The sequence below is a fragment of the Myodes glareolus genome, chromosome 17, assembly GCF_982192425.1.
Source record: "Myodes glareolus chromosome 17, mMyoGla1.1, whole genome shotgun sequence".
Classification (NCBI taxonomy): domain Eukaryota; kingdom Metazoa; phylum Chordata; class Mammalia; order Rodentia; family Cricetidae; genus Myodes; species Myodes glareolus.
The window spans coordinates 66,951,256-66,971,646 of record NC_142042.1 but is presented as its reverse complement, the minus strand read 5'-3'; the positions used below and the strand labels follow the sequence as shown (position 1 = coordinate 66,971,646).

Genomic DNA, 20,391 nt, shown 5'->3' with positions numbered 1-20,391 from the left:
CCTGGAACTAGCTCTTTTTTTTTTTTTTTAATTTTATTTAACTTTATTTTATGTGCATTGGTGTGAAGGTGTCAGGTCCCCTGGAACTGGATCTTAAGACAGTTGTGAGCTGCCATGTGGGTGCTGGAAATTGAACCCGGGTCCTCTGGAAGAGCAGTTAGTGCTCTTAACCACTGAACCATCTCTTCAGCCCCTGGAACCAGCTCTTGTAGCCCAGGCTGGCCTAGAACTCACAGAGATCCTCCTGCCTCAGCCTCCCGAGTGCTGGGATTAAAGGCGTGCGCCACCACTGTCCCGGCTACCTATCTGACTTTTACTGAATGGATCTGTTTCTCCTTGGTTATGACTATAGCTTCCTGGTTGCTTTGTTTGTTTTCTGTGATTTAGTCTCCTCAATCTATGCCATCTTTCCTGGGAGCCCTTAAGACACCTTTCTTTCAGAAGATTGACAGGAAACTCACCAAACTAACCTGGGGTACGATGCTTTGCTTTCACTAAAACGGTGTCACTGAGACTGATGGCATTAAATGGAAACCAGGGTCACTTCTGCCAGCATCAGACCTTCCTTTCACCTCGGAATCTAAAGTATAATTTCAGGGGCTTGGCTTCCATCTTCCCCGTCTTTATTCAGCTCCATCAGTCCAATGAAACAACAGTGTAAAAGCTAAGCAAATGGGGCTGTTGAGCCGGCTCAGTAGGCAAGGCACCTGCCATCACAACAGGGGAAAACACTTTCATCCCAAGCACCACAATAGTAGAACTGACTTCCCAAAATTACTGTCTGACCTGCATACATGTGCCCTGGTACACATGTCCCCTCACACACACACACAAATCGAGAAAAAGAAAAAAACCTAGGTGGTAGGGGGCTTACTGGTTCCCCAGAGGACCCACACTGGAAGCTCACAGCTGCCTGGAGCTCCGCCAGATTCAATAGAGCAGTGCTTTTCTGCTCCTTTGGAGGGTAGATATCAGCTGTTTACATTATGATTCATAACAGTAGCAAAATTATATTTAAAAGAAAATAATTTTATGGTTAAGGGTCACTACAGCACAAGGTACTGTATTAAAGGCCCCAGCATCAGGAATGTTGAGAGTCACTGTAATGGTGACATGGTAGAAAATAAAACTCCCATAATAGTCCTCTGACGGCCACATCCACATACAAGTTAAACGCTAAATGCATTTTTAAACACAAAGCCCCATATCGGAGCCAGGTACACACTTGTTTGTTTTTCGAGACAGGGTTTTTCTGTAACTTTGGAGTCTGTCCTGGTAGCTCTAGTAGACCAGGCTGGCCTTGATCTGCCTGCCTCTGCCTCCCCAAGGCCTCCCGAGTGCTGGGATTAAAGGCGTGTGCCACCACCGCCCTGCTTCAGGTGCACACTTTTAGTCCCAGCACTTGTGAGGCAAAGACAGTACGAGGCCAGCCAGGGCTACCTGGTAAGATCCTGCCTCCCCACCCATAAAAAAACAACAACAAAAACTACCTATGCTAGGGAAAAAGTACCTATCTGCCCTGGGCTCCAATAAAAGGCCTTCCCTCCTCCACAGCAGTCCCTCTACCCTGAAACCCACAGGAACACATAACTATTCAACTCCCACATTTTATTGGGACAAGGAAGGAAAGGCAGACCAGTGTCAGAGGCCCACCCACCAGGGGTGTCCAGGCTTCCGTCTAGCATTTAGCACAGCAGAAGTACATCTTAAATATAGGCAACAAGGACCAAGGACAGACAGGAGACCACAGTCCTGTGGGCTTGGGGCAGAGGCGTGTACTATACTGCACAGTCCACAGGTGAAGGGAGGAGGGAACGATGCTAACTTCCAGAAAGGAAGGGTTCTCTTGTGTAGATGGAGAAGGGAGTCCTACAGACAGGAAGTCCTTTCTACATGTCTGCAAGAGCAGATTTCCCCTTCCAGGTGGGTTCTAAGAGAAGGAGGAACGTTTACTCTAACTGTCGACAGAATTGGGTGTATGCAGAAGGAGAAAATGCTCCAGTTCCCGGGAACAGCGTTCATGAGCTGCCCAGAGCTAGAGAACAAGGGAGGTGTACCCCACAGGAACCAGCCCCTCCACACCATCTCGCCCACAGCGAAGCCAGTCCTCATTCACTGTAGCAATAACATGAAGCACTTCCCCACGCTGGAAGCTCAGCTGGTCAGGTCCTGCAGCAGTGTGATCACAGAGAGCCCGGACAGCCCTGGGGGAAGTCAAAGAAAGAAGGATGAAGGGCCATACTGTCCTATGGCAGATTACCCTGCTGGTTCAGCCCACACTCGGTGAGTACAGAAGAAACTTGGGGTCACCTGCTGACATATTGATTCTCTGGGGCTCTGGCCTCTCTGAATACCAAACCGACTATTGATGATTACTTGAAATTGCACTTCCCTCTGGTATTTCAAATTTTACATATGCAAACAATATGGCCTTCCTAACATTCCAGGCCCTCCTGATAGTGGAAAAGCTCTTCTGGGCAATCCAGCATCTCACATTAGATCCACTACCAGAGTTCACTTTCCCTTCAGCTGAACAACCATTACCCTTTCTGGGTGTAATCATTTATCTCTGAAAGCTTCTCTTGGTTTCCCCTCCCCTCTCCACATGGCAGTCACAGATTGTCCTGAAGCACAAGTCTACTGTTCCCAGGCTTCAGCCTCTTTGAGGGTTCCCAGTGCCTCAGAATGACATCCTGGTTCCTTGGCTGGCCATCATGTCCCACACCTGTGCCTCCCGTTTCTCCTCCCAGACACATGCCAGAACTATTACTGAGATACCTTTGAACCTCAAGCCCGGGGGCGGTGTCCCTAAACCATATCTACAGCCATACTGCCCCAGTCTAGTCCATTCCTAGCCACATGTCTCCATTGGTCTATATGCTCCCTGAAAGTCAGATACAAACAAAATGGGGTCATTTTTTGTTCTCTCCCTGGCATAATGCCTGGCACAAAGAAGTACCTGGAATACAGTGAACAGATGAAAAATCAAAAGGCTTTAATTCGGCCAGACATTGACACACGCCACTAATCCTGTCCATAGCGCCAGAGTAAGACCCTGCCACCAAAATAAGGGAAGTAATAATTTATAAAGCTTAATTCAGAAAATACCCAAAGAAACAGGGCCTCAAAAGTAGAAATCTGAGCCAGGCAGTGGTGGTGCACGCCTTTAATCCCAGCACTCGGGAGGCAGAGTCAGGTTCTGTGAGTTCAAGACCAGCCTGGTCTACAAGAGCTAGTTTCAGGACAGACTCCAAAGCTACAAAGAAACCCTGTCTCGAACCAAAAAAAAAAAAAGTCTGAGCCAGGCGTGATGGTTCAGGATGTGGTGGTGCACACGCCATTAATCCCAGCCCTGGAGAGGCTGAGTGTGATATACTGAGTTCAAAGCCAGTTTGGGTTACATGAGCACACCCTGTTTTGATTTTTTTTTTTTAAACAAAAACAAAACAAAAAGCTGCCAGGCATGGAGACACACACGTTAACCTTTAATCCCACCAACTGAGAGGCAGAGGCAGGCAGATCTGTGAGTCCAAGGCCAGTCTGGTCTACAAAGTAAGTTCCAGGATCGCCAAGGCTGTTACACAGAGAAACCCTGTCTGAGGGAGGAAGGGTGGCAGGAGGAAAAAGTCAAGAACTAACTGTGAATACTTTTCTTTAATCATGCAGGTGGATGAGTTTTAATCATGCAGGTGGATGGCTTTGAACTCATAGAGTTCAAAGCCAGCCTGGTCTATGTGATGAGACCCTGTCCAAACAATTTTTTTATTTGGTTACTTTTTAAATGTATGGGTGCTTTGCCTGTGTCCATGTTCTGTGCACTACGTTCGTAGAGCATCACTATGGGCCTGGAACTCAAGATTCTGCTGGCAGGCTCCCAAATGCAGCCACCGTGCCAGCATCTTCTTTTCCCAGACAAGGAAGCTAAAGGCTCAAAGATGTGAGTGTCCCAGCAATAATGGGTAGGGAAGAGGCAGTGCGATCTGCCTTTTACACACACACACACACACACACACACACACGCCCACTCTGGAGACAAGACACAGACACAGCCCTTACCTGTCAGTCTGGGCCCTGCTGGCTGGTGCCTTCACAAGCTCCGCAGGAGGGGTCTCAGGAGATGTCCCCCGCTTCACCAGAGCCAACACACTCACTGTTGGGGGCAACCAGCTGGATGGTCTCCTAGAAGGAAGGATTTGGTCACTGAAGCCATACCATTCCAGAAAAAAATTCAAGAATCGGGCTGGAGAGATGGCTCAGAGGTTAAGAGCACTGACTGCTCTTCCCGAGGTCCTGAGTTCAATTCCCAGCAACCACATGGTGGCTCACAACCATCTGTAATCTGGTGCCCTCTTCTGGCCTGCAGGCATACATGAAGGCTAACACTGTGTACATAATAAATAAATCTTAAAAAAACAAATTTCAAGAATTCCCCCAACTGGCAGTTCGGGAACTGCTCAGAGCTGAGAGCAGAGTGGGCAGCTTTAAGACCAATGAACCCATTAGGGTCTCCACAGCTAAAGCCTCTAGCTGTCACTGAAGAGCCACCTGCTGGATCAGGCCCTGGAACGGGTCAGGGATTTTTCTTTTCTAAAGGGCCAGATAAATATTTTCAGCTCTAAGGGCTAAGGGTGAAATCAGGAACTTTATGTAGCCACTAAAATGTAACCATTTATGAACGTGACCATTAGAGCCCATAGCTATAAAAACCAACTACCTACCTATTCCCTAAAGGATCATAAATACCTAGCCACTGTGAACTCTAGGAACAGAAAAGGGGCAGTGCATATGCATACACACCTGGACTTGAAGGCTCCATTCTCGGTTTCTGAGGGGCCCCCAGGCACACCAAATAGCCGCCCCAACCACATGCTTCTGCCAGGTGTGGTCTGTTCCGTGGGCGGAGGTGCCTCCTGTGCATCCTCAGCTGTAGTTCCGTGACACCTGGGTCCCCACCGGAGAAGGGGGAAGCCCTCAGTGCCACCAGAGGCATAGACCCGAGATGCCTGGGTCAGCTGATCCCACCAGCTGCCTGGTGGAGGGCGGGTTGAGGGGGCTGAAGAGTCGGTAGTGGCCTCTCCTGAAGTCCCTCGGAGACTCTGAGCCAGACGTCCCCCCCACTGGAGCACAGCCTGCACAGTCTGCTGGAGGGCAGGAGGAGGGGCTGATGGGGCAGGAGCCTGCTGCAGGCCTAGGGGTAGGTGGTGGTGGTGCTCGAAAAGCAAGTCCAGGTGGAAGGTGAGCACTGAGAGCGGCTGCAGCAGAAGCAGCAGCTCGGTGGACAGGGATGGACAGCTCCCGCGGGCCAGGGAGAAGAAGCCAGTGGGCAGATAGAGGACGGACAGTAGACCTGGAAAAGAGCAGCCAGCATCAGCCCCAGAGGACATCCTGCACCAACCCCAGAGTCAACAAATACCGCCTGGACCTCACTCTGTGGGGCACAGACACAGGACAAGGGGAATAGCTGGGCTACAGAACCAATAGTCCTTTTCCCATGTGCAACCATTGCCTCCAGAGGGAGGCATATGCACTTAGTGTTGTTAATGGAGAAACATTATAGGTTAGTAAGGAAGCATACACAAAGGTGAGGACCTCCCTTTCAGGGTAGAGATGAAACCTCACAGAGGAAGGAACCCACAGAAGAAATAGGCAAGGGGCCTATTCCAGGGGCAGGGACAATGGGTGGCCCCGAGGCAAAGAAACCACTAGGACAGCAAGGGGAAAAAAAGTAGGGCTAGACAATCTGGAAGCCTGGGTGTGTATCCTGATATCAGCAAGAACCAGTAGGAAAGAGCCCGTCCTCTCCCAGTCAGTAACACCACGCCCTCCCATCCCGGCAGCTTCTGACCTGTATCCTCCTGGAGGCTGGAAAACCACAGTTCCAACTGTTTGGTGCTGGAGGAAAAAGGAGAGGAAAATTCAGGAAGGAGGTGGAAAGTGAGGGATGACGCTGAAGAGGGGAGGCATCTGGAAACCTCTATGTCCTGTCCATGATGTGGTTCCAAGACCGAAGAGCAGTGGGGGAAAGTCCACTCACTTGAGGAGGCCCAAGATGAAAGCGTGGAAGCGGCTGCGACTGCTGCTCAGCGGGGCCAGTCTGCTGACCTGGCTGTACAGGGTTCCCATGGAATGTGGGCAGGAACCTGAGGACAATGGCTGCGGTCAGCCAGGTCCAGGCCCTGCTCCCATAGAATCCCACTCCCTCACAGCGCACCTGGCTTCACAGACGCCTCCACCACACTCCAAGGGCTGCTCCTGCGTTGCCCGGTGATGAGATCCTTCCGGAATGGCTTCAGCCCATCGGCCACCAGAGCATGGAGGGCCGGGCAGAGGGTGCTCAGTACCAGATGCCCTACATCTGGGCTCAGTCGGCTATCCCCCAACTGGGCCTGGGGACAGAAGCAGGGCTAGCCACTGCTTGTCAAGTGTTCGCGCGTCCTTTCACCTCCCTCAAAATCAACTCACCTTCTGAACCAAGTTCCGAGCAGCCCCAAAATGAGAGATGATTTTGTCCACTGAAGCACTGACGGCTATCAGGAGACCTGGGTAGAGATGGAAGACACATCAAAGCCTCTGGTGGGAGAGTGCGGGAGGGCGCGGATAGCTGGAGACCGAGGACAGGCTGATTATTCAGAAGGCAGGAAGGGCGAACTACCTTTCTTTTGCTCCTGCAGCTGGCCAGTCCCACTCCGGGCTTCTGCCATCCACAGCCGCTGGGTCCCGGGAACACCGGCAAACGACCAGGAACTACGTACTATGTAAGGGAAGAAGACGCGGTGACGCTTTCTTACCAAGGGTTACAAGGGGCTTTCTTACCAAGGGTTACAAGGGACGCCGGCTCCCTGGGTCTCGTGGTTTGAGAGTCGTGGGAGAAAGAACACAGCCGCCTGGGGCGTAGAGCAGAATGTGTAGCCTTAGACAAACCTCAGCCCTTGCCACCCCCACCTCAGTTCCCATCGCCCTTCCTCTCCGGGAAGTTGGAGAGTCACACCGAACAGCTGTGCCTTTAAGTAGGGTGAGGAAATTGAGGGCTGTACCCACTCTGAGCACGTGAGAAGCCTCGACCAATGGAAAGACAGACAGGAAAGGGTGGAGAGTCTTGGGGAACCCACGTAGTCACCTTGCACCTTGTCAAATGCAAGGCTCCAGCTTTACCCTACTTGGGGGCGGGATTCGTGGAGGAGGTGTGGCTAGAACCTCCTGGACGGGGACAGTGGGTCAGAACCACCGCGGCGCGGCGAGAACTTCCCTAGCAGAGGAATTCCACAGAGGGTGTGACCCCCCAGGTCCCTAACAATGGACCCCTTAAGCTGGGCTGGAGACCCAGTGGAGTCGGCTGTTCAACAAGGAGAGCAGTCACGCTCCTCACCCCCAGAACGTGGAGCAGGGCCAGCCTTCCCGGAGCCAGCTCCGAGGGCGAGATCTAGCCAGGCACCCTAGAAAAAGGCTAAAATGCAGACTGGCCCAGGACAGAAGGGGCGGCGGGCCGAGACGTGGCCCGCGGGGCTGGCCCAGGTCCGTCTTACATTGCCTGGGCGGAGGCGGTGGCCTTCTGGTCCAGCGAGGGGCGGTCGGAGGACGCGGTGGTGTTGGCAGCGGGGGGGCGGGAACCTGGCGGGGTGGGGGCGCCGCGGCGGGGAAGGTGCTACTTCTGGGGAAGAGCGGGGATAGCAGCAAGGCCAGCTCGGGGCTGGCCAGGCAAGGCAAGGCCCCCCGCGTGGGAGGAGAATAGGCTCCCACTGGGGATAGCCGCACAGGCAGCAGATGCTCCTCAGGGGGACTCGCTGCCCCCAGCAGCTGCAACCGGGAATTGGACCACCCGGTTAGAGGCTTCAAGAGCAGGGACCTGGGTGCGCCCGCGCCCCCACCCTCCAATAGGGGGCGCCCGTCGGCCGAGAACCGGAAAACCGGGGGCCGAGGGAATAGCGGGGGACCGGCTGCAGGCGGGATTGGCGGGGCCAGGTGCGGGGGGGAAGGGAGGTAGCGGGGCCGACAGCCAGGCAAGGAGGGGCGGGAGAAAGAGGAGCAAAGAGTTAGTCCCTTCACTCCAAGACCCACCCAGTTTCCCTTTTTCCCGAGCGCGCCCTGGCCTTGGGGCAGGGAGGACAGCGCAGAAGGAGGGGACGAGGGCGGGCTCAGGACCCGCCCTCCTACGGTCTGCGCTTCTTACCCACGGCTTGCGCGCGCCGCTCCTCAGACTCCTGCGCTGCGGGGGCCTCCTCACCCACCGCGGGGCTGCCAGCCCTGCCTTCCTCCGGCAGCCCCTCGGCGATGGGCTGCAGCCCAAGTCGATTCTTCTTCCTCCGCGGAGGGACTGGAGGGGGAGGCGGTCGAGGCGGGACCAAAGCCCACCCAGCCGGAGGGTCCCTGGGCGGGACTGGCGGTGGCTGGGCTCGGCTTCGAGACCGGAGTTCCTTAAAGGTGGTGACTTCTCGCGGAGGTGCCAAAGATCCTCCCAGGGACCCAGTCGGGGGGAGCTCTGTGTCAGGCGAGAAGACTATGAGCCAGTCGCTGCGATCTTTCTTGGCCTGCGGCACAAGGGGCAGCCCTGGACCCCGCTTGCGCTTCTGGGCCAGCTCGTGGAAGGACGTGATTGTCCGATGGGGTACCGGCTCCTGGCTGACGTCATCTCTCCATCCCCCATCAGTTTTCCCTGCATCTATTTTCGAACCAGAATTGGTGTTCAAACAAGAAGCCAGTTTCTCAGATTCCGTTTTCAAGCTCGAGTTTGTATTTTCATCGATTTTCCAACCAGAGTCACTGTTCTCAATGGTTTTCCATCCAGCTTCAGTTTTCTCTGTGTCAATTTTCCAAATGGGGTTAATTTTCCAACTGGGCTCTGCTTTTTCTGTGTCAATTCTTCCATCATCGGTCTCTGAGAGCTCAGAGGTAGCAAGATCCTGTTCCCCACTGTCGTCTTCCTCCTCCAGACCTGGGGAAGGTAGGTCCTGGCAGGTTGTCAGGGCATTGCAGTTAGAGTCCAGGCCAGGTCCGGATGGGGAAGATATTCCGGAGCAAGAATCCGGAGAGCAGCAAAAGCTGTCCGGAGAGCAGGTGCCAGGGCCCGCTGAAGCCAGAGGAGATCCCGGCTCCAAGGGAAAGATGCTGGACTCGGGGTGGGCAGCCTCATTACCAGGCAGGTCGCGAGAGTAGACTGACACTGGGGACTCGGGGCTAAGATCTGAGCAGGAGCTGAGAGAAGAGGAGCATCCGGGATCAGAAGGCGAGGCGGCCTCTTCGTCTTCCAGGAAAGGGTCCTGCTGGTTTTCTATGCTAGGCCCGTGCTCCTGGCAGCATCGGCAGGGCACAGCTGGACTGTTGGAGTTGGCATCCACCAGGGTCCCGCTGCAGGGCCCCCTGCTTTCCTTACCCCCTGTGTCTCCTGGAGGCGGGGGTGTGCTCAGAGGCCCCTCTCGTAGTTCAGGACGGCGGGACAAGTGCAGGCCCAGGGAGACATGCTGGAGGTGGATGTGATTGAGGTTGCAGAGTAAAGCCCGCTGAGGGGACAGCATGGTGCTGAGGACGAAGTATGGCTTCCAGAGAACCAAGAGGATCCAGCCGCTCACATCCACCTACCTGGCAATTCAGGTGCAGACCTAGAAGACAAGTATGGTTGAAACCCAGATACTGCGATTGCGTGCTAAGGGCACCGGAGGTGACTGAGGACTAGAGCAGACCTGGGAAGGATCTGGCTGCCTTGGGAGATATTTAAATGAGATTCAAATCACCAAGAACAGCCCATTAGTTTCCTCTGCAGTATTTGCTGGTGGAATCGAACATAACCTCCAGGGAACAGAGAAAGGAGGGTCATCAGAGAATGAGGGTGTGCGCTCTGATCTTCGAGGGGGTGCAGAGCTTGAAAAAGGGTAGGGCCCAGAATAGACCCCAATCCTTTCAAAGCAAGCTCTTCCCTCCAGTCTACCCTCTCCCGGAGGAAGGAGACCCCGCCCGGATGCTCTAGTCAGGTGAATGGTGGCGAACAAGGCAAAGGATTAGGTTTGTTAACGCAGGAGAGGGGGCTGGGCCGGAGGAAGAGAAAGCATTCAGCTGGTCAGCTCCGCATCTGCCCCAGGCCGTCTATCAGGCTCCAGCCTGCAGCCTGTGTGCCCTCACCGGCTTGCGACAAGGTTTGTCCATTCGCTGTGTTGTCTCCATCTTCCAGCCACCACCCACCCCTTCTTTATTTTAGCTTCACAGCTCTCCTCCCATGTCCCCATCCATCCGTCCACACCCATAGATCGAGCCCTCCTCACCCGCGGTCCTCCTGGAATCGACCGGTTCTCGGGTTTGTCTGCATCCCCGCCCAGCCGGGAACAGAGCAAAGGGGAGGGGTGCCGGCAAAGCCCACTGTGGCTGCGCAGCCGCACCCCTTCACGCATGGGCGTGGCATAGCCCAGGCACGCCCCCCAACCCCCACACCGGGCCTGATGGTGCGCCTGCGTCACCCATCTAGACTGCTGCAGCTTTGGATATAAGCAACCTCTGATGCCAACCTGGCCTCCAAGTTGCCACCTTCCACCCCTCCATTATAGATAAAGCCGGATTCGTGATTAGTGCAAGCATAAAACCACATGACGCTGTACAATAATTTATTGAGATCCCTCCCTCAAAGCCTTTGCAATCTCGAGGTCACTTTTTCCGCTTGTAGATCTTCTTTGCTAGTTCCAGGAAGATGGCTGGGGGTAGCGGCGCTGAGTACTGCTCCACGAGGCTCTTGAGGCGGCTGTAGCTGTCTTCCTCGTACTTTAAGAACACAGCTGGCAGATCCAGCGCTTCATACAGCGCTTTCACCCGTGCCACCTTCTCTGGGTCCTTCTGCCCATAATTCTCCTGGAAGCAGGAAAACGGCTTTACTTGGGCAGGTCCAAAGGATCCGACAATTCATTCATACATTCCAGAACACTGGGAAAGCCATTCACTCCACTTTGTTGTTTCATTATGTAGGCCTGCCCCAGACTCCCGACTGCCAAATGTAGCTCTCCTGCCTCCAACGTGTCTCTGGGACACGAGATATAAGTATTGCCTCCCCCACAGCAGTGTTCAGGTCCTGGCTCAGAATTAATCTTTCGCTATTCTATGCTGCCTCAGCCTTGGCACTGCAGAGGGTTATTGGGCACTGGGTGTTGTCTGGGAAGAGGGTCTAGAACCTTCCCTGACTTCCCGGGAACATACATCAGAACATACATCAAACCACACTGGGGCTGCCAAATGTCCTATGTGACCCGAGGAGAGGGACAAGCCAACCCCCAGGGCCCTCTTGGGCACCTCTAAGATCTGCCGCTGTTGTGGAGTGGCTCGCAGCAGACACTGAACCACCAGCCAGCTGCACTTGTTGTCCTGAATGTCGGTGCCGACCTTTCCAGTCACACTGGGGTCCCCAAAGAGATCAAGGTAGTCATCCTGGGCAACAGACAGAAGAGGAGGTGAAGCGCCGGTCCAGCAGGGGTTCGAGGAAGAAGCATGCCCTGCTGCAGACCTTCCTACCTGGATCTGAAAGAACTCGCCCATCTCCAGCAGGATCTTCATGGCATTGGCATGTTCCTTCTCCCCATCAATGCCCGCCTGCAAGGGAAGAGCTGAGAGAGTGGGACCCAGGCCCTACACACTGGCTAATCCCTATCAGGCAGGACTCCCAGGGAGGCCTCACGCCACCTTCCCCTGTGAATTGCCACCACTACAGCTACACTTCCACGTTTTTTGGCCATCTCCTTCTTACAAGACCAAAGGAAAACTTGAAGAGCAAGGTCAGGACCAACCACCTCCAAGCCTAGTCCCTTACCTCGAGCTTCAATTTTCCTCTGCTCCTCCACCAGATGTAGCCCCTATAGGCCTCCTCTGCTCATCTTCCAGCTCTATCTTAGGCCCCATCAGAGGGATTGAGCGGCTTGAAGCCATCCAGTCATACAATGCATGCATAGGATTATCCGGGTTATCTACTCTGCGGCTCCATCCCAAAGCTCACAAGAGAAGCGGTGACGCTGACCCTGACTCACCATGTACATGGCGGCTGCGACAGGCAGGTAGAAAGAATAGAAAGCTGTCTTGTACTTGACAATAGATTTGTACCTGAGCCAGGGGAGAAGATGCATTCATGAGGGCAAGGCCCAGCCCGAGTCCCTTACCACCTAGATAGGAGTATCACTGGTCCTCACCTCTTTTCAGTGTATCTATCAAGATCCACATGGCCCTGGGGTGCTGTCATGAGGTCAAGGGTCTGCCCAATCTCTGTCTGATAGGAGCTCTATAAAGCAAGGGTAACAGATGGTTTCTAGGCCAGGCTTTCTCTAGAAATGGAAAACGCTGACATCCTGGGCCATTTCCCAAGCAGTTGACAACTAGACAGTCAGGCAACAGGAGAGAGAGACTCCAGGCTCACAGCACACAACACCTTCCTCACTGGCTCTTCTTGCCACCATACCCTTCCCAGGCAACCTTAGCAGAGCCAATGAGCACGGGGACAGCCACAGGGCACCTGCAGGAAGAGCTCCAGCAGGTTCAGGTAGTAGGGCTGCTCCCTGCAGTACAACTTCAGCAGGCGGTAGATGCAGGCTTCCAGAAGCAGAGCGTCATTGACTGCATCCAAGCCTATGCCTGGCTGTTGGGAACAAAGTGAGACAAGTTACTCTGGCCGGGTTCAAGCATCACAGCAGACACCCAACAACCTCCCTATGGCCCGTCCACCCGGCCATTGCTGCCTTCCTATCTACATTACCTTCTGGTACCAGCAGATCTGTCCTCGGCGAGTGAGAGAAGAATCCATGATGTCATCTGACACAAGAAGGAAAGCCTGGAGCTGGGAGGAAGGGGAGAGTAAGGCAAGGCTCCCGGGGCTCCTTAAAGGAGCCTGCTCGCAGTGACAGCTGCTACTCTGGCCACGGCTATACATGTGGGAAAGTCAGTGTGGGGACCCTGACAAGTTACAGGACCTCCTCTCAGATGCCACACACTGAGGGACTCAAATAGAACCCTGCCCCCCCATCTGCTCTAAGATACTCCTGCAGCAGGAAGAGCATGACACATCATCTAGTGCAAAACTTCAATGAATTTTTGTCCCAGTCAGTGACTGCATTATCGAGTTTCAGGCAAACCTGACAAGTGGCAGTCATTTGGGAAGAGGGACCCTCAAGTGGAAAAGATGTCCTCACCAGACTGCCCTGTGGGAAAGACTGTGAGGCATTTTCACTGTGGGCGACACCCCTGGCCCATGCCTTTGATCCTGGCAGATAGAAGCAGGTAGATCTCTGTGAGTTCAAGGCCAGCCTGCTCCACAAAGTGAGTTTCAGGACAGCAGGAGTCACAGAGAAATCCTGTCTCAAAACAAACAAACAAAACAAAAACAACAAAAACCCAGAGAGAAAACAGACAGAAAGAGCGGGCTGAGCAGCCATGGAGAACGGCAGCATCCCTTCCGACATACATCAACTTCCCATCCTGACTTCTCTCGGTGACGCCATCTCCAAATGTAAAGTCAAAGAAACCTTTCCTAGGTTGCTTTTGATCACAGTGTTTATCACTTGAATAGAAACTTAAGACAGGTTTTCCTTTAAAAAAAAAAAATTGGGTACAGAGATGGCTCAGTGGTTAGGAGGAGGTTCAGTGGCTACTCTTGCAGAGGGCCCAGTTTTGGTTCCCAGCACCAACATGACAGCTCACAACCATCTGGAGTTCCTACTTCCTGGAGACCCAATGCCCCCTTCTGGCTTCTGTGGGCACTGGACACACCTGGCACACATATGGGCAAAAGTCATACACAAAAATCTTCTCATCATAAAAGTTAAAATTTAAATTAAATTTTTTGAAAACTCTATCGGGCAGCCCCTCTCTCAGTTAGGGCTGGGCACGAATCCTCCAGCAGTCCCCTGGCGTTGATTTGCACCCTCTTCCGGGAGCAGAGGCTGGGGATGGACTACCAGGCAGGGTCCGAGGGGTCCCTAAGACCCCTGGAGTTCCAGGAACACACGAACAGCACCACGCTGGCAGTGTAGTACAGGCCAAACAATGACTCTTCTTTAGACAGAGTCAAACCCCTTCCCTGGCCAAGAAAACTATGAACTTCTGCCTTGACCTTCACGTCCCTGGTCTGCCAGTTTTTCCGCTCTGCCAGGACCCCGCAGCGCTCTACCACGCTTGCAGCTTTCCTGGCTTATGTACCCTGTCTCACCAAATGGCTCTCTTGAAGACAAGACATGCAGTCCTGCTAGATGTCCCCAGAGTCTAGCACTGACCTTAGAGTGGTACTTCCCAAGAGCTCTCTGTGAAGGGTACGGAACAGAACACTCAGCACCCATCAATCTTTTGGTTTTTGTTTCCTTGAGATAGAGCCGCATAATGCAGAGTGAGCCAGGGTGGCCCCTACCTCAAGATCTCAACTAGCCTCAACACGGAACTCAGGAGAGCATATTAACACCAACTTCTTACAGTCAGAACACGTAATTGTCCAGCAACTTCTCAAGACAGGGCAATTTCGTTATCGGATTGTTTGGCTTTATTGCAGTTATGTTAGAAGTGCTGAGGATGCAACTCAGGGCTTAACACACGGCAGGAAAGGGTTTGACCACTCATTTTTAACCTGCCCTCCCCACCCCAAAAGGATGTATATTTTTATTATTTTTTAAACGTTTTTCTATTATTGTTGTGTGAGGGGGCAAGTGTATATTACAGCACACATGTAGCTATCAGATGGACGTCAAGGGGTTGGTTTTCTCTTTTCATCTATACATAGGTTCTGGGGATGGTATTCACTTCGCTGGGTTTATTCAGTAATTGGATTTACACATAGAACCACCAGCCCTTCATCCATTGTTAGGAGCAGGGGCTGTGTCTGAGTGTGGGTGTGGGTGCACACTGCACAGCATGCCATGGAGTCAAAGAATACTTTTGGGAATCACTTACTTTCTTCTTTCTTGAGTTTCAGGGGATCAAACTCAGGTCTTCAGCAACCTTACTGAGCCACCCTGCCATCCCTATATTTTCAGTAAAAGTCTATCACTATGCCAGCAGGTGGTGGTGGAGCACTTGGGAGGAGAAGTAGGCACATCTGAGTCTGCCGTCACCCTGGTGTATAGAGTCAACTCCAGAAAAATCAGTGCTACACAGAGAAACCCTATCTTGGAAGGAAAAACACAAAACAAAACAAAACAACCAAAAAACCAGAAATCTATCACTACATCATTCAAACACCATAAACTGGTCCACCTAATAGACCCATAATTCAAGAAAAGTCAGAGCCAGGCATGACGAGAGACATACATGGATCTAATCTACATGGGAAGTAGAAAAAGACAAGATCTCCTGAGTAAATTGGGAGTGTGGGGTCACAGGAGAGGGCAGGAGGGGAGAGGAAGGAAGGGAAACGGTGAAAAATATATATCACAGTAAGCAGGCAAAATCTTGTTTGTTGAGTGTTAATGAGTTGTTACATGTGTGTAAATGCCACACCATGTGTCTTGTGGTATGCACATGCTTATGAGTGTTGGCATGTGTGTGCACGTACATATGCAAGTGTATTTGCGGAAGCTTGTGCTTCTGTGTATGGTGTATGTTTGTACAAATATGTGCTTATATGTGCATTCATATGAAGGTCAGAGGTCAACATGGATGTCTTCACTAGTTTTTAATTTTTAGTTTTGTTTTATAATAATCTTTTTATATATATTCACATATTTGATAAAGATGTCAAAATTAGAAAAAATATGGAATGCTTTATGAATTTGTGCATCATTCATATACAAGGGCCATGATAATCTGTGTATTGTTCCAATTTCTGTAACATGCTGCTGAAGCGAGCACTATTCTATTCATCTTGGTGTTTTGTCTGCACAAGTCTGCATACAATGTGCATGTCTAGTGCCCATCAAAGTCAGAAGAGGGCATCAGATCCCCTAGGTCTATAGTTAGAGACAGCTGTCAGGTACCATGTGGGTACTGACAATGGAACCCAGGTCCTCTGTAAGAAAATCTGTCTCTCCAGCCCTTCCGTCACGCTCTCTGAGATACAGGTCTACCACTGAACCTGGGCTAGACCTCCCGGCCAACCCCCGCCAGGGATGTGTGTCTCTGTGTGCCCAGCATGGTTACAGACAGGCAGACAGTGAGGATGAACTCAAGTGTTTCTGCCCAGGCGCTTTGCTGACAGAAGCACTGCTCCAACCCCTGGAAATCCGGTTTGTATGTGTGTGTATCAGTGCTGGATGTGTTTATGTGTGAGCCAACCCCTGGAAATCTGGTTTGTATGTGTGTGTATCAGTGCTGGATGTGTTTATGTGTGAGCCAACCCCTGGAAATCTGGTTTGTATGTGTGTGTATCAGTGCTGGATGTGTTTATGTGTGAGCCAACCCCTGGAAATCTGGTTTGTATGTCTGTCTGTGTTGCATGTGTTCATGTGGGTGTTTGTACTGTGTGCATACATGGAGGCAACGAGGGGTCTCCCACATTCACCACCTTATTTTATATTTATTTATTGAGAGGAACCCTCCGTCACTGAGCTCAGTGCTCACTGACAAGCTATACTAGCTTGTAAGCTCTGGGGATCTGCCTGTCTCTGCTCCCCAGCACGAGCATTACAGGTGTGCGCCACCAACCTGAGTGTGGGCAAGTGTGCACCAGCACACGGAGTAGAAGCCAGAGGAAGATGTCAGGTGACCTGTGTATCACTTCACCCTTCTTTTTGCTTTTTGAGATAGGGTTTCTCTGTGTAGCCCTGGCTGTCCTGAAACTCGCTCTGTAGACCAGGCAGGCCTCAAACTTACAGAGATCTGCCTGCCTCTGCCTCTGCCTCCTGAGTGCTGGGATGAAAGACGTGTAGCAGCACACCCAGCAAGATTTAAGTTAAATTTTTCTGAAAATTCTGAGCCTTAAGTGTACACATTGCCTCATTCTGACTGTAGCACATAAGACACACACACAAACACAAGCAAAACACACGCTTACGATCCATGTTCCTTGTCAAAGAACCGTCTGCCTCTCTCCACACTTCTTACCAGCTCTACACACCAGCCCACAGTCAGGGCCCGCTGAAGACTCTCGGCATCCTGTTTCCTTGGCTCCACCAGCTCCCGGAAGGCTTGGAGCACAGTCAAACCCCGATTGTACTTGCCTCCCACAGCATTGTACTCTAGGACCTGAGGGGGGCAGAGCAGAGGACAGCATGGGCCACCGAGACGCTTCCTTTCCATCTCCCTGTCATTCCCAACCCCGCCTTTGAGAGCCCCTGGGTAACTCTCCTCTTCATTGCTTCTCCAGAGTCCTATGGCACCATTCCCCAGGACCCAAGCACCTGGTCCATAATGCATACTCCATTTCTCACTCAAGGCCAGGACTTAGAACACCTCCACACAAGCCTGTATTGAGGACAAGGCCCCTAGTAGGAAAAGACAGCTAATTCCTGTAATCGCAATACTCTGAAGGTGGATGCAGGCAGGCTGTGTGAGTTTGAGGCTGGCCTCAAGATAATAGAGTTCAGCCAGCCTTGGCTACAGAAAAACAAAACGGCCTCTCCATTTGTCCAAATTTGGAGAGGATTGCAAGGTTCAGAGTTATTTCTTTCTTCTTCTTCTTTTTTTTTTTTTTACATGCATTGGTATTTTGCCTGCATGTATGTTTGCACAGTTACAGACAACTGTGAGTTGCCATGTGGGTGCTGGGAATTGAACCCGGGTCCTCTAGAAGAGCAGTCAGTGCTCTTAGCCATCTCTCCAGCTCCAGAACTATTTCTAAGCCAAGGGCATGTCCTCCCACTGTGCCTTCTGCCATGCAGCAAGAGTACCTAACTAGAGACATTTCTTTAATACCTACACAGTATAGACAAAGAAGCCTCTCTCCTTGTTTTTCCCTCAAAGATAGGACAGAAACATCATTTATAAAAAGAACTCCAGACTTAGGGACTCTAGCAGATACAGCGCACAGGCGGGGGAGTTGTGAGTTTTGAGGCCACGAAGGCTAAATAATAAAACTGCCTTAAAAAGATAAAACCAAGAGGCTAAGGCGGGAAATCGGCACCCAAGGGCGACAGCAACAGTTCCTCTCCTGACGACAGGGCTCTATGATAACAGCAGCTTTTCTCAGGCCTCGGGAGCAGCTTCTTAAGTGCCTAATAAAACTAAGACCCAATCTTAGAATTTCAGGACACAAAAGCTTCACGAATTCCCAGGCTCCGTTCCCACACAAAGCTTCCACTTTCTGCAGAGGAGGCTGAAGTACACCAAGAACCCACCTACTCCAGAGGAGACTCAGGAAAAAGCTGTTCCTTCCCCTCTTACCAAAAGCCATGCAAAATCCACACCTCTACTGGCCTTTTCAATCCTGAATCCCTCACCTCCTTGAGCCGGGTAATGGCATCGCCTGTCTCCGGGTGACCTAGCTCGTCCTCAGTCAGCACCTTGACAATCTGGGAGAAGTGTTGGATGAAATCCTGCCTGTCTTGGTTACAAGCCTCCAATTTCTGGTTCCCATTCATTCTGAGAGAGGAACAAAATGCTCTGAGGGGGAAAAAAAACACATACACACACAAATGAGAAGTCTGCTCGGGCGCTTCCCTCCCCGAGGCCCCAAACCCCAACCACACTCACCGAGGCTCCTCTGTCCACACTTGGCACCACCAGCGGGCACCGTGCCAGGCCCCCAGGACTGGACACCCATATGCCAGGGAGGGTCGTTGTATGGAATCAAGCCACCTCTCCCGGGGTGCCCAGCAGGGGGCCGGCAGCAGGAAGACCCCCGCAGATCTCAGCCAGCGGGACAAGGGCATCGTGGGTGGGCATGGGGGCGGGGGGCCACCAAGCACTCCCTGCGGGAGTAAGCACCAAAGGCAGACGCTTGGAAGCAGTTACCTCTGGTATCCCCACCCCAAACCAAGCCGTTTACCTCCTGCATCAGAATGCCCAACCCTGTTTCTGCTTGAATTCAAGAATTACAAAAAGGACACACAGGAAATAAAAATGTATGTCGGGGTGACTAAGATCCAACAGATTTTCACTTTAACAAAAATGGCTAAAACAGAACGCTTTCTGCTTTCCAAGGCTGCATTCACAAGTCTGGGGAGGCGGTACCGAGAATTGGGGGACGGGAGGTTGGTAAGTCACACTATTAATAGAGAAGCCAAGCTGAATTTCTGGGGGTAGTTGGATAGCTGAGCCGACGCAGAGCGAGAACTCAACCGAGGGGTCCGCGTGTGGGGTAGGAGCTCAGGCTCTGCGCTACGCCTAAGGAGGGGCCAGGAAGCGCTGGTGCGGCGGGAAAGTGGTCTGCCTGCCTACGATCAACAGGTGGGCGTGGGAGGGCGCTGCGGGAGCACACCCGCGGCCGCCCGCACCGAGGACTTGAGAACACACCAGTGCAGAGTTTAGAAACTGACGAAAGCCCGAGAGAGCCGCTCTGTCCGACCCACCGACCGCAGACCGGCAACTCCTACACAGCCTGGCCCTTCGGCGCCTCGCAGCTTCACCAGGTCTGAGGCAGAAGCAAGAGTCGACTCCAGCCCCAACAACTCTCACCTGCTCCTTAACGCGACTTCTCCCGGGTCCGAGGTGTTTGCAGCTCACACCTAAAAGCGGAGCGCGCTGCGCGCTCAGCACTCTGGGGCCTGTAGTTCCCAGTCCCTCGACTCGGTAGGTAAAACCTAAATTTTACACTACAACTCCCGGCATGCAGCGGACCAGACCGCGGAAACTGCAAGCGTGTCAAGCTGGGCGGGCGTAGCCGGGTTCGCTGATTGGCTGAATGACCTCGTGTGAGCATGGGCCTTGTGACGGTTGACCAATGAAAGGGAGGCGCGCAGGCCATCAGCCCACTGAGAGGTGGGTGGTGTTAGGCGACAATACACCTAGACCAAGAGTCTGGGAATTCGGCCACGTGGTTACTGATTGTCACTCTTCCAGTGATCTGGTTGACGTTATTAGTAAGACCCCGGAATAACCAGCCTGGCAGCTTCCTATTCTCAACTCAGACAAATCATTTCTTACATCTCTGATTCCACCATGGGGTGTGGCGACTCATTTCTTCAGCTCTTAGAAGGCTGAAGTTCGAAGCCAGTTTGCATAATACAGTTTTAGGCTACTCTGAAGACTATATGAGTATTAGAGAAAAAAACAAAAATCCCTCATCCTAGGGCTGGAGATGCCTTAGCCATTAAGAACACCAGCTGTTCTTTCCCAGGGTCTGGATTCAATTTCCAGCACTTACAGGACAGCTCACTATAGCCTGTAACTCAGTTCCAGCAAATCCTCACACAGACACATGCAGGCAAAGCACCAATGAAATCGAAATATAAATAATTTAAAAAAAAAAGAAAGACATCCTCTCCCGCAGGTACTTTAGCTCCCTTGCAGCAAAAAAGATAAAAACTCAAAACAGAAATTCCAACTGTGGCCCAGAGTTTGCTAGCTTACCAGGTTGAT

At 52.2% G+C, this 20,391-nt stretch overlaps 2 protein-coding genes and 1 non-coding gene across 7 annotated transcripts; all 3 read right to left on the bottom strand.

Moving 5' to 3' along the window:
* Positions 1 to 1,593: 1,593 nt before the first annotated feature.
* On the bottom strand, positions 1,594 to 10,388 carry Rusc1 (RUN and SH3 domain containing 1). 2 transcript variants are annotated; one of them, XM_085678149.2, is made up of 11 exons: positions 10,251 to 10,388; positions 8,168 to 9,593; positions 7,524 to 7,934; positions 6,653 to 6,751; positions 6,463 to 6,539; positions 6,212 to 6,386; positions 6,035 to 6,140; positions 5,846 to 5,892; positions 4,798 to 5,347; positions 4,057 to 4,179; positions 1,594 to 2,204 (listed from the first exon to the last, which is right to left on the bottom strand). In XM_085678149.2, the coding sequence occupies exons 2-11, from the start codon at positions 9,507 to 9,509 to the stop codon at positions 2,036 to 2,038; spliced, it is 3,099 nt and encodes a 1,032-aa protein (XP_085534275.1). In that variant the 5' UTR covers positions 9,510 to 9,593; positions 10,251 to 10,388; the 3' UTR covers positions 1,594 to 2,035. The 2 variants fall into 2 exon arrangements, with proteins under 2 accessions (XP_085534275.1, XP_085534276.1); XM_085678150.2 differs by lacking the exon at positions 7,524 to 7,934 and having other exon boundaries at positions 10,251 to 10,387.
* Positions 10,389 to 10,569: 181 nt separating this feature from the next.
* Fdps (farnesyl diphosphate synthase) lies at positions 10,570 to 19,644 on the bottom strand. Of its 4 annotated transcripts, XM_085678151.2 has the most exons (11): positions 19,489 to 19,582; positions 18,565 to 18,782; positions 18,312 to 18,474; positions 16,978 to 17,118; positions 12,710 to 12,790; positions 12,470 to 12,592; positions 12,150 to 12,238; positions 11,991 to 12,063; positions 11,482 to 11,559; positions 11,263 to 11,397; positions 10,570 to 10,827 (listed from the first exon to the last, which is right to left on the bottom strand). In XM_085678151.2, the coding sequence occupies exons 2-11, from the start codon at positions 18,741 to 18,743 to the stop codon at positions 10,627 to 10,629; spliced, it is 1,263 nt and encodes a 420-aa protein (XP_085534277.1). In that variant the 5' UTR covers positions 18,744 to 18,782; positions 19,489 to 19,582; the 3' UTR covers positions 10,570 to 10,626. The 4 variants fall into 4 exon arrangements, with proteins under 4 accessions (XP_085534277.1, XP_085534278.1, XP_085534280.1 ...); XM_085678152.1 differs by lacking the exon at positions 18,565 to 18,782 and having other exon boundaries at positions 19,489 to 19,644; XM_085678154.2 differs by lacking the exons at positions 18,565 to 18,782; positions 19,489 to 19,582 and adding an exon at positions 19,383 to 19,481.
* LOC146891346 (U6 spliceosomal RNA) lies at positions 15,684 to 15,786 on the bottom strand. Its single transcript, XR_014997843.1, has one exon. It is a non-coding gene; the product is annotated as a U6 spliceosomal RNA (small nuclear RNA).
* Positions 19,645 to 20,391: the final 747 nt, after the last annotated feature.

Bases quoted from the DNA above. Each gene is read 5' to 3' on its own strand.
- Rusc1 (XM_085678149.2), bottom strand. From the start codon at position 9,509: ATGCTGTCCCCTCAGCGGGCTTTACTCTGCAACCTCAATCACATCCAC. The intron at 6,752-7,523 runs GTAAGACGGACC...TCCCTTACATAG, and splicing joins ACCGCCTCCGCCCAGGCAAT to TACGTAGTTCCTGGTCGTTT. The intron at 6,540-6,652 runs GTAGTTCGCCCT...ATCTCTACCCAG, and splicing joins GCTGCAGGAGCAAAAGAAAG to GTCTCCTGATAGCCGTCAGT.
- Fdps (XM_085678151.2), bottom strand. From the start codon at position 18,743: ATGCCCTTGTCCCGCTGGCTGAGATCTGCGGGGGTCTTCCTGCTGCCG. The intron at 12,791-16,977 runs GTAAGAAGTGTG...CCTTCCTCCCAG, and splicing joins TGGGCTGGTGTGTAGAGCTG to CTCCAGGCTTTCCTTCTTGT. The intron at 11,398-11,481 runs GTAGGAAGGTCT...TCTGTTGCCCAG, and splicing joins GCGAGTTCTTTCAGATCCAG to GATGACTACCTTGATCTCTT.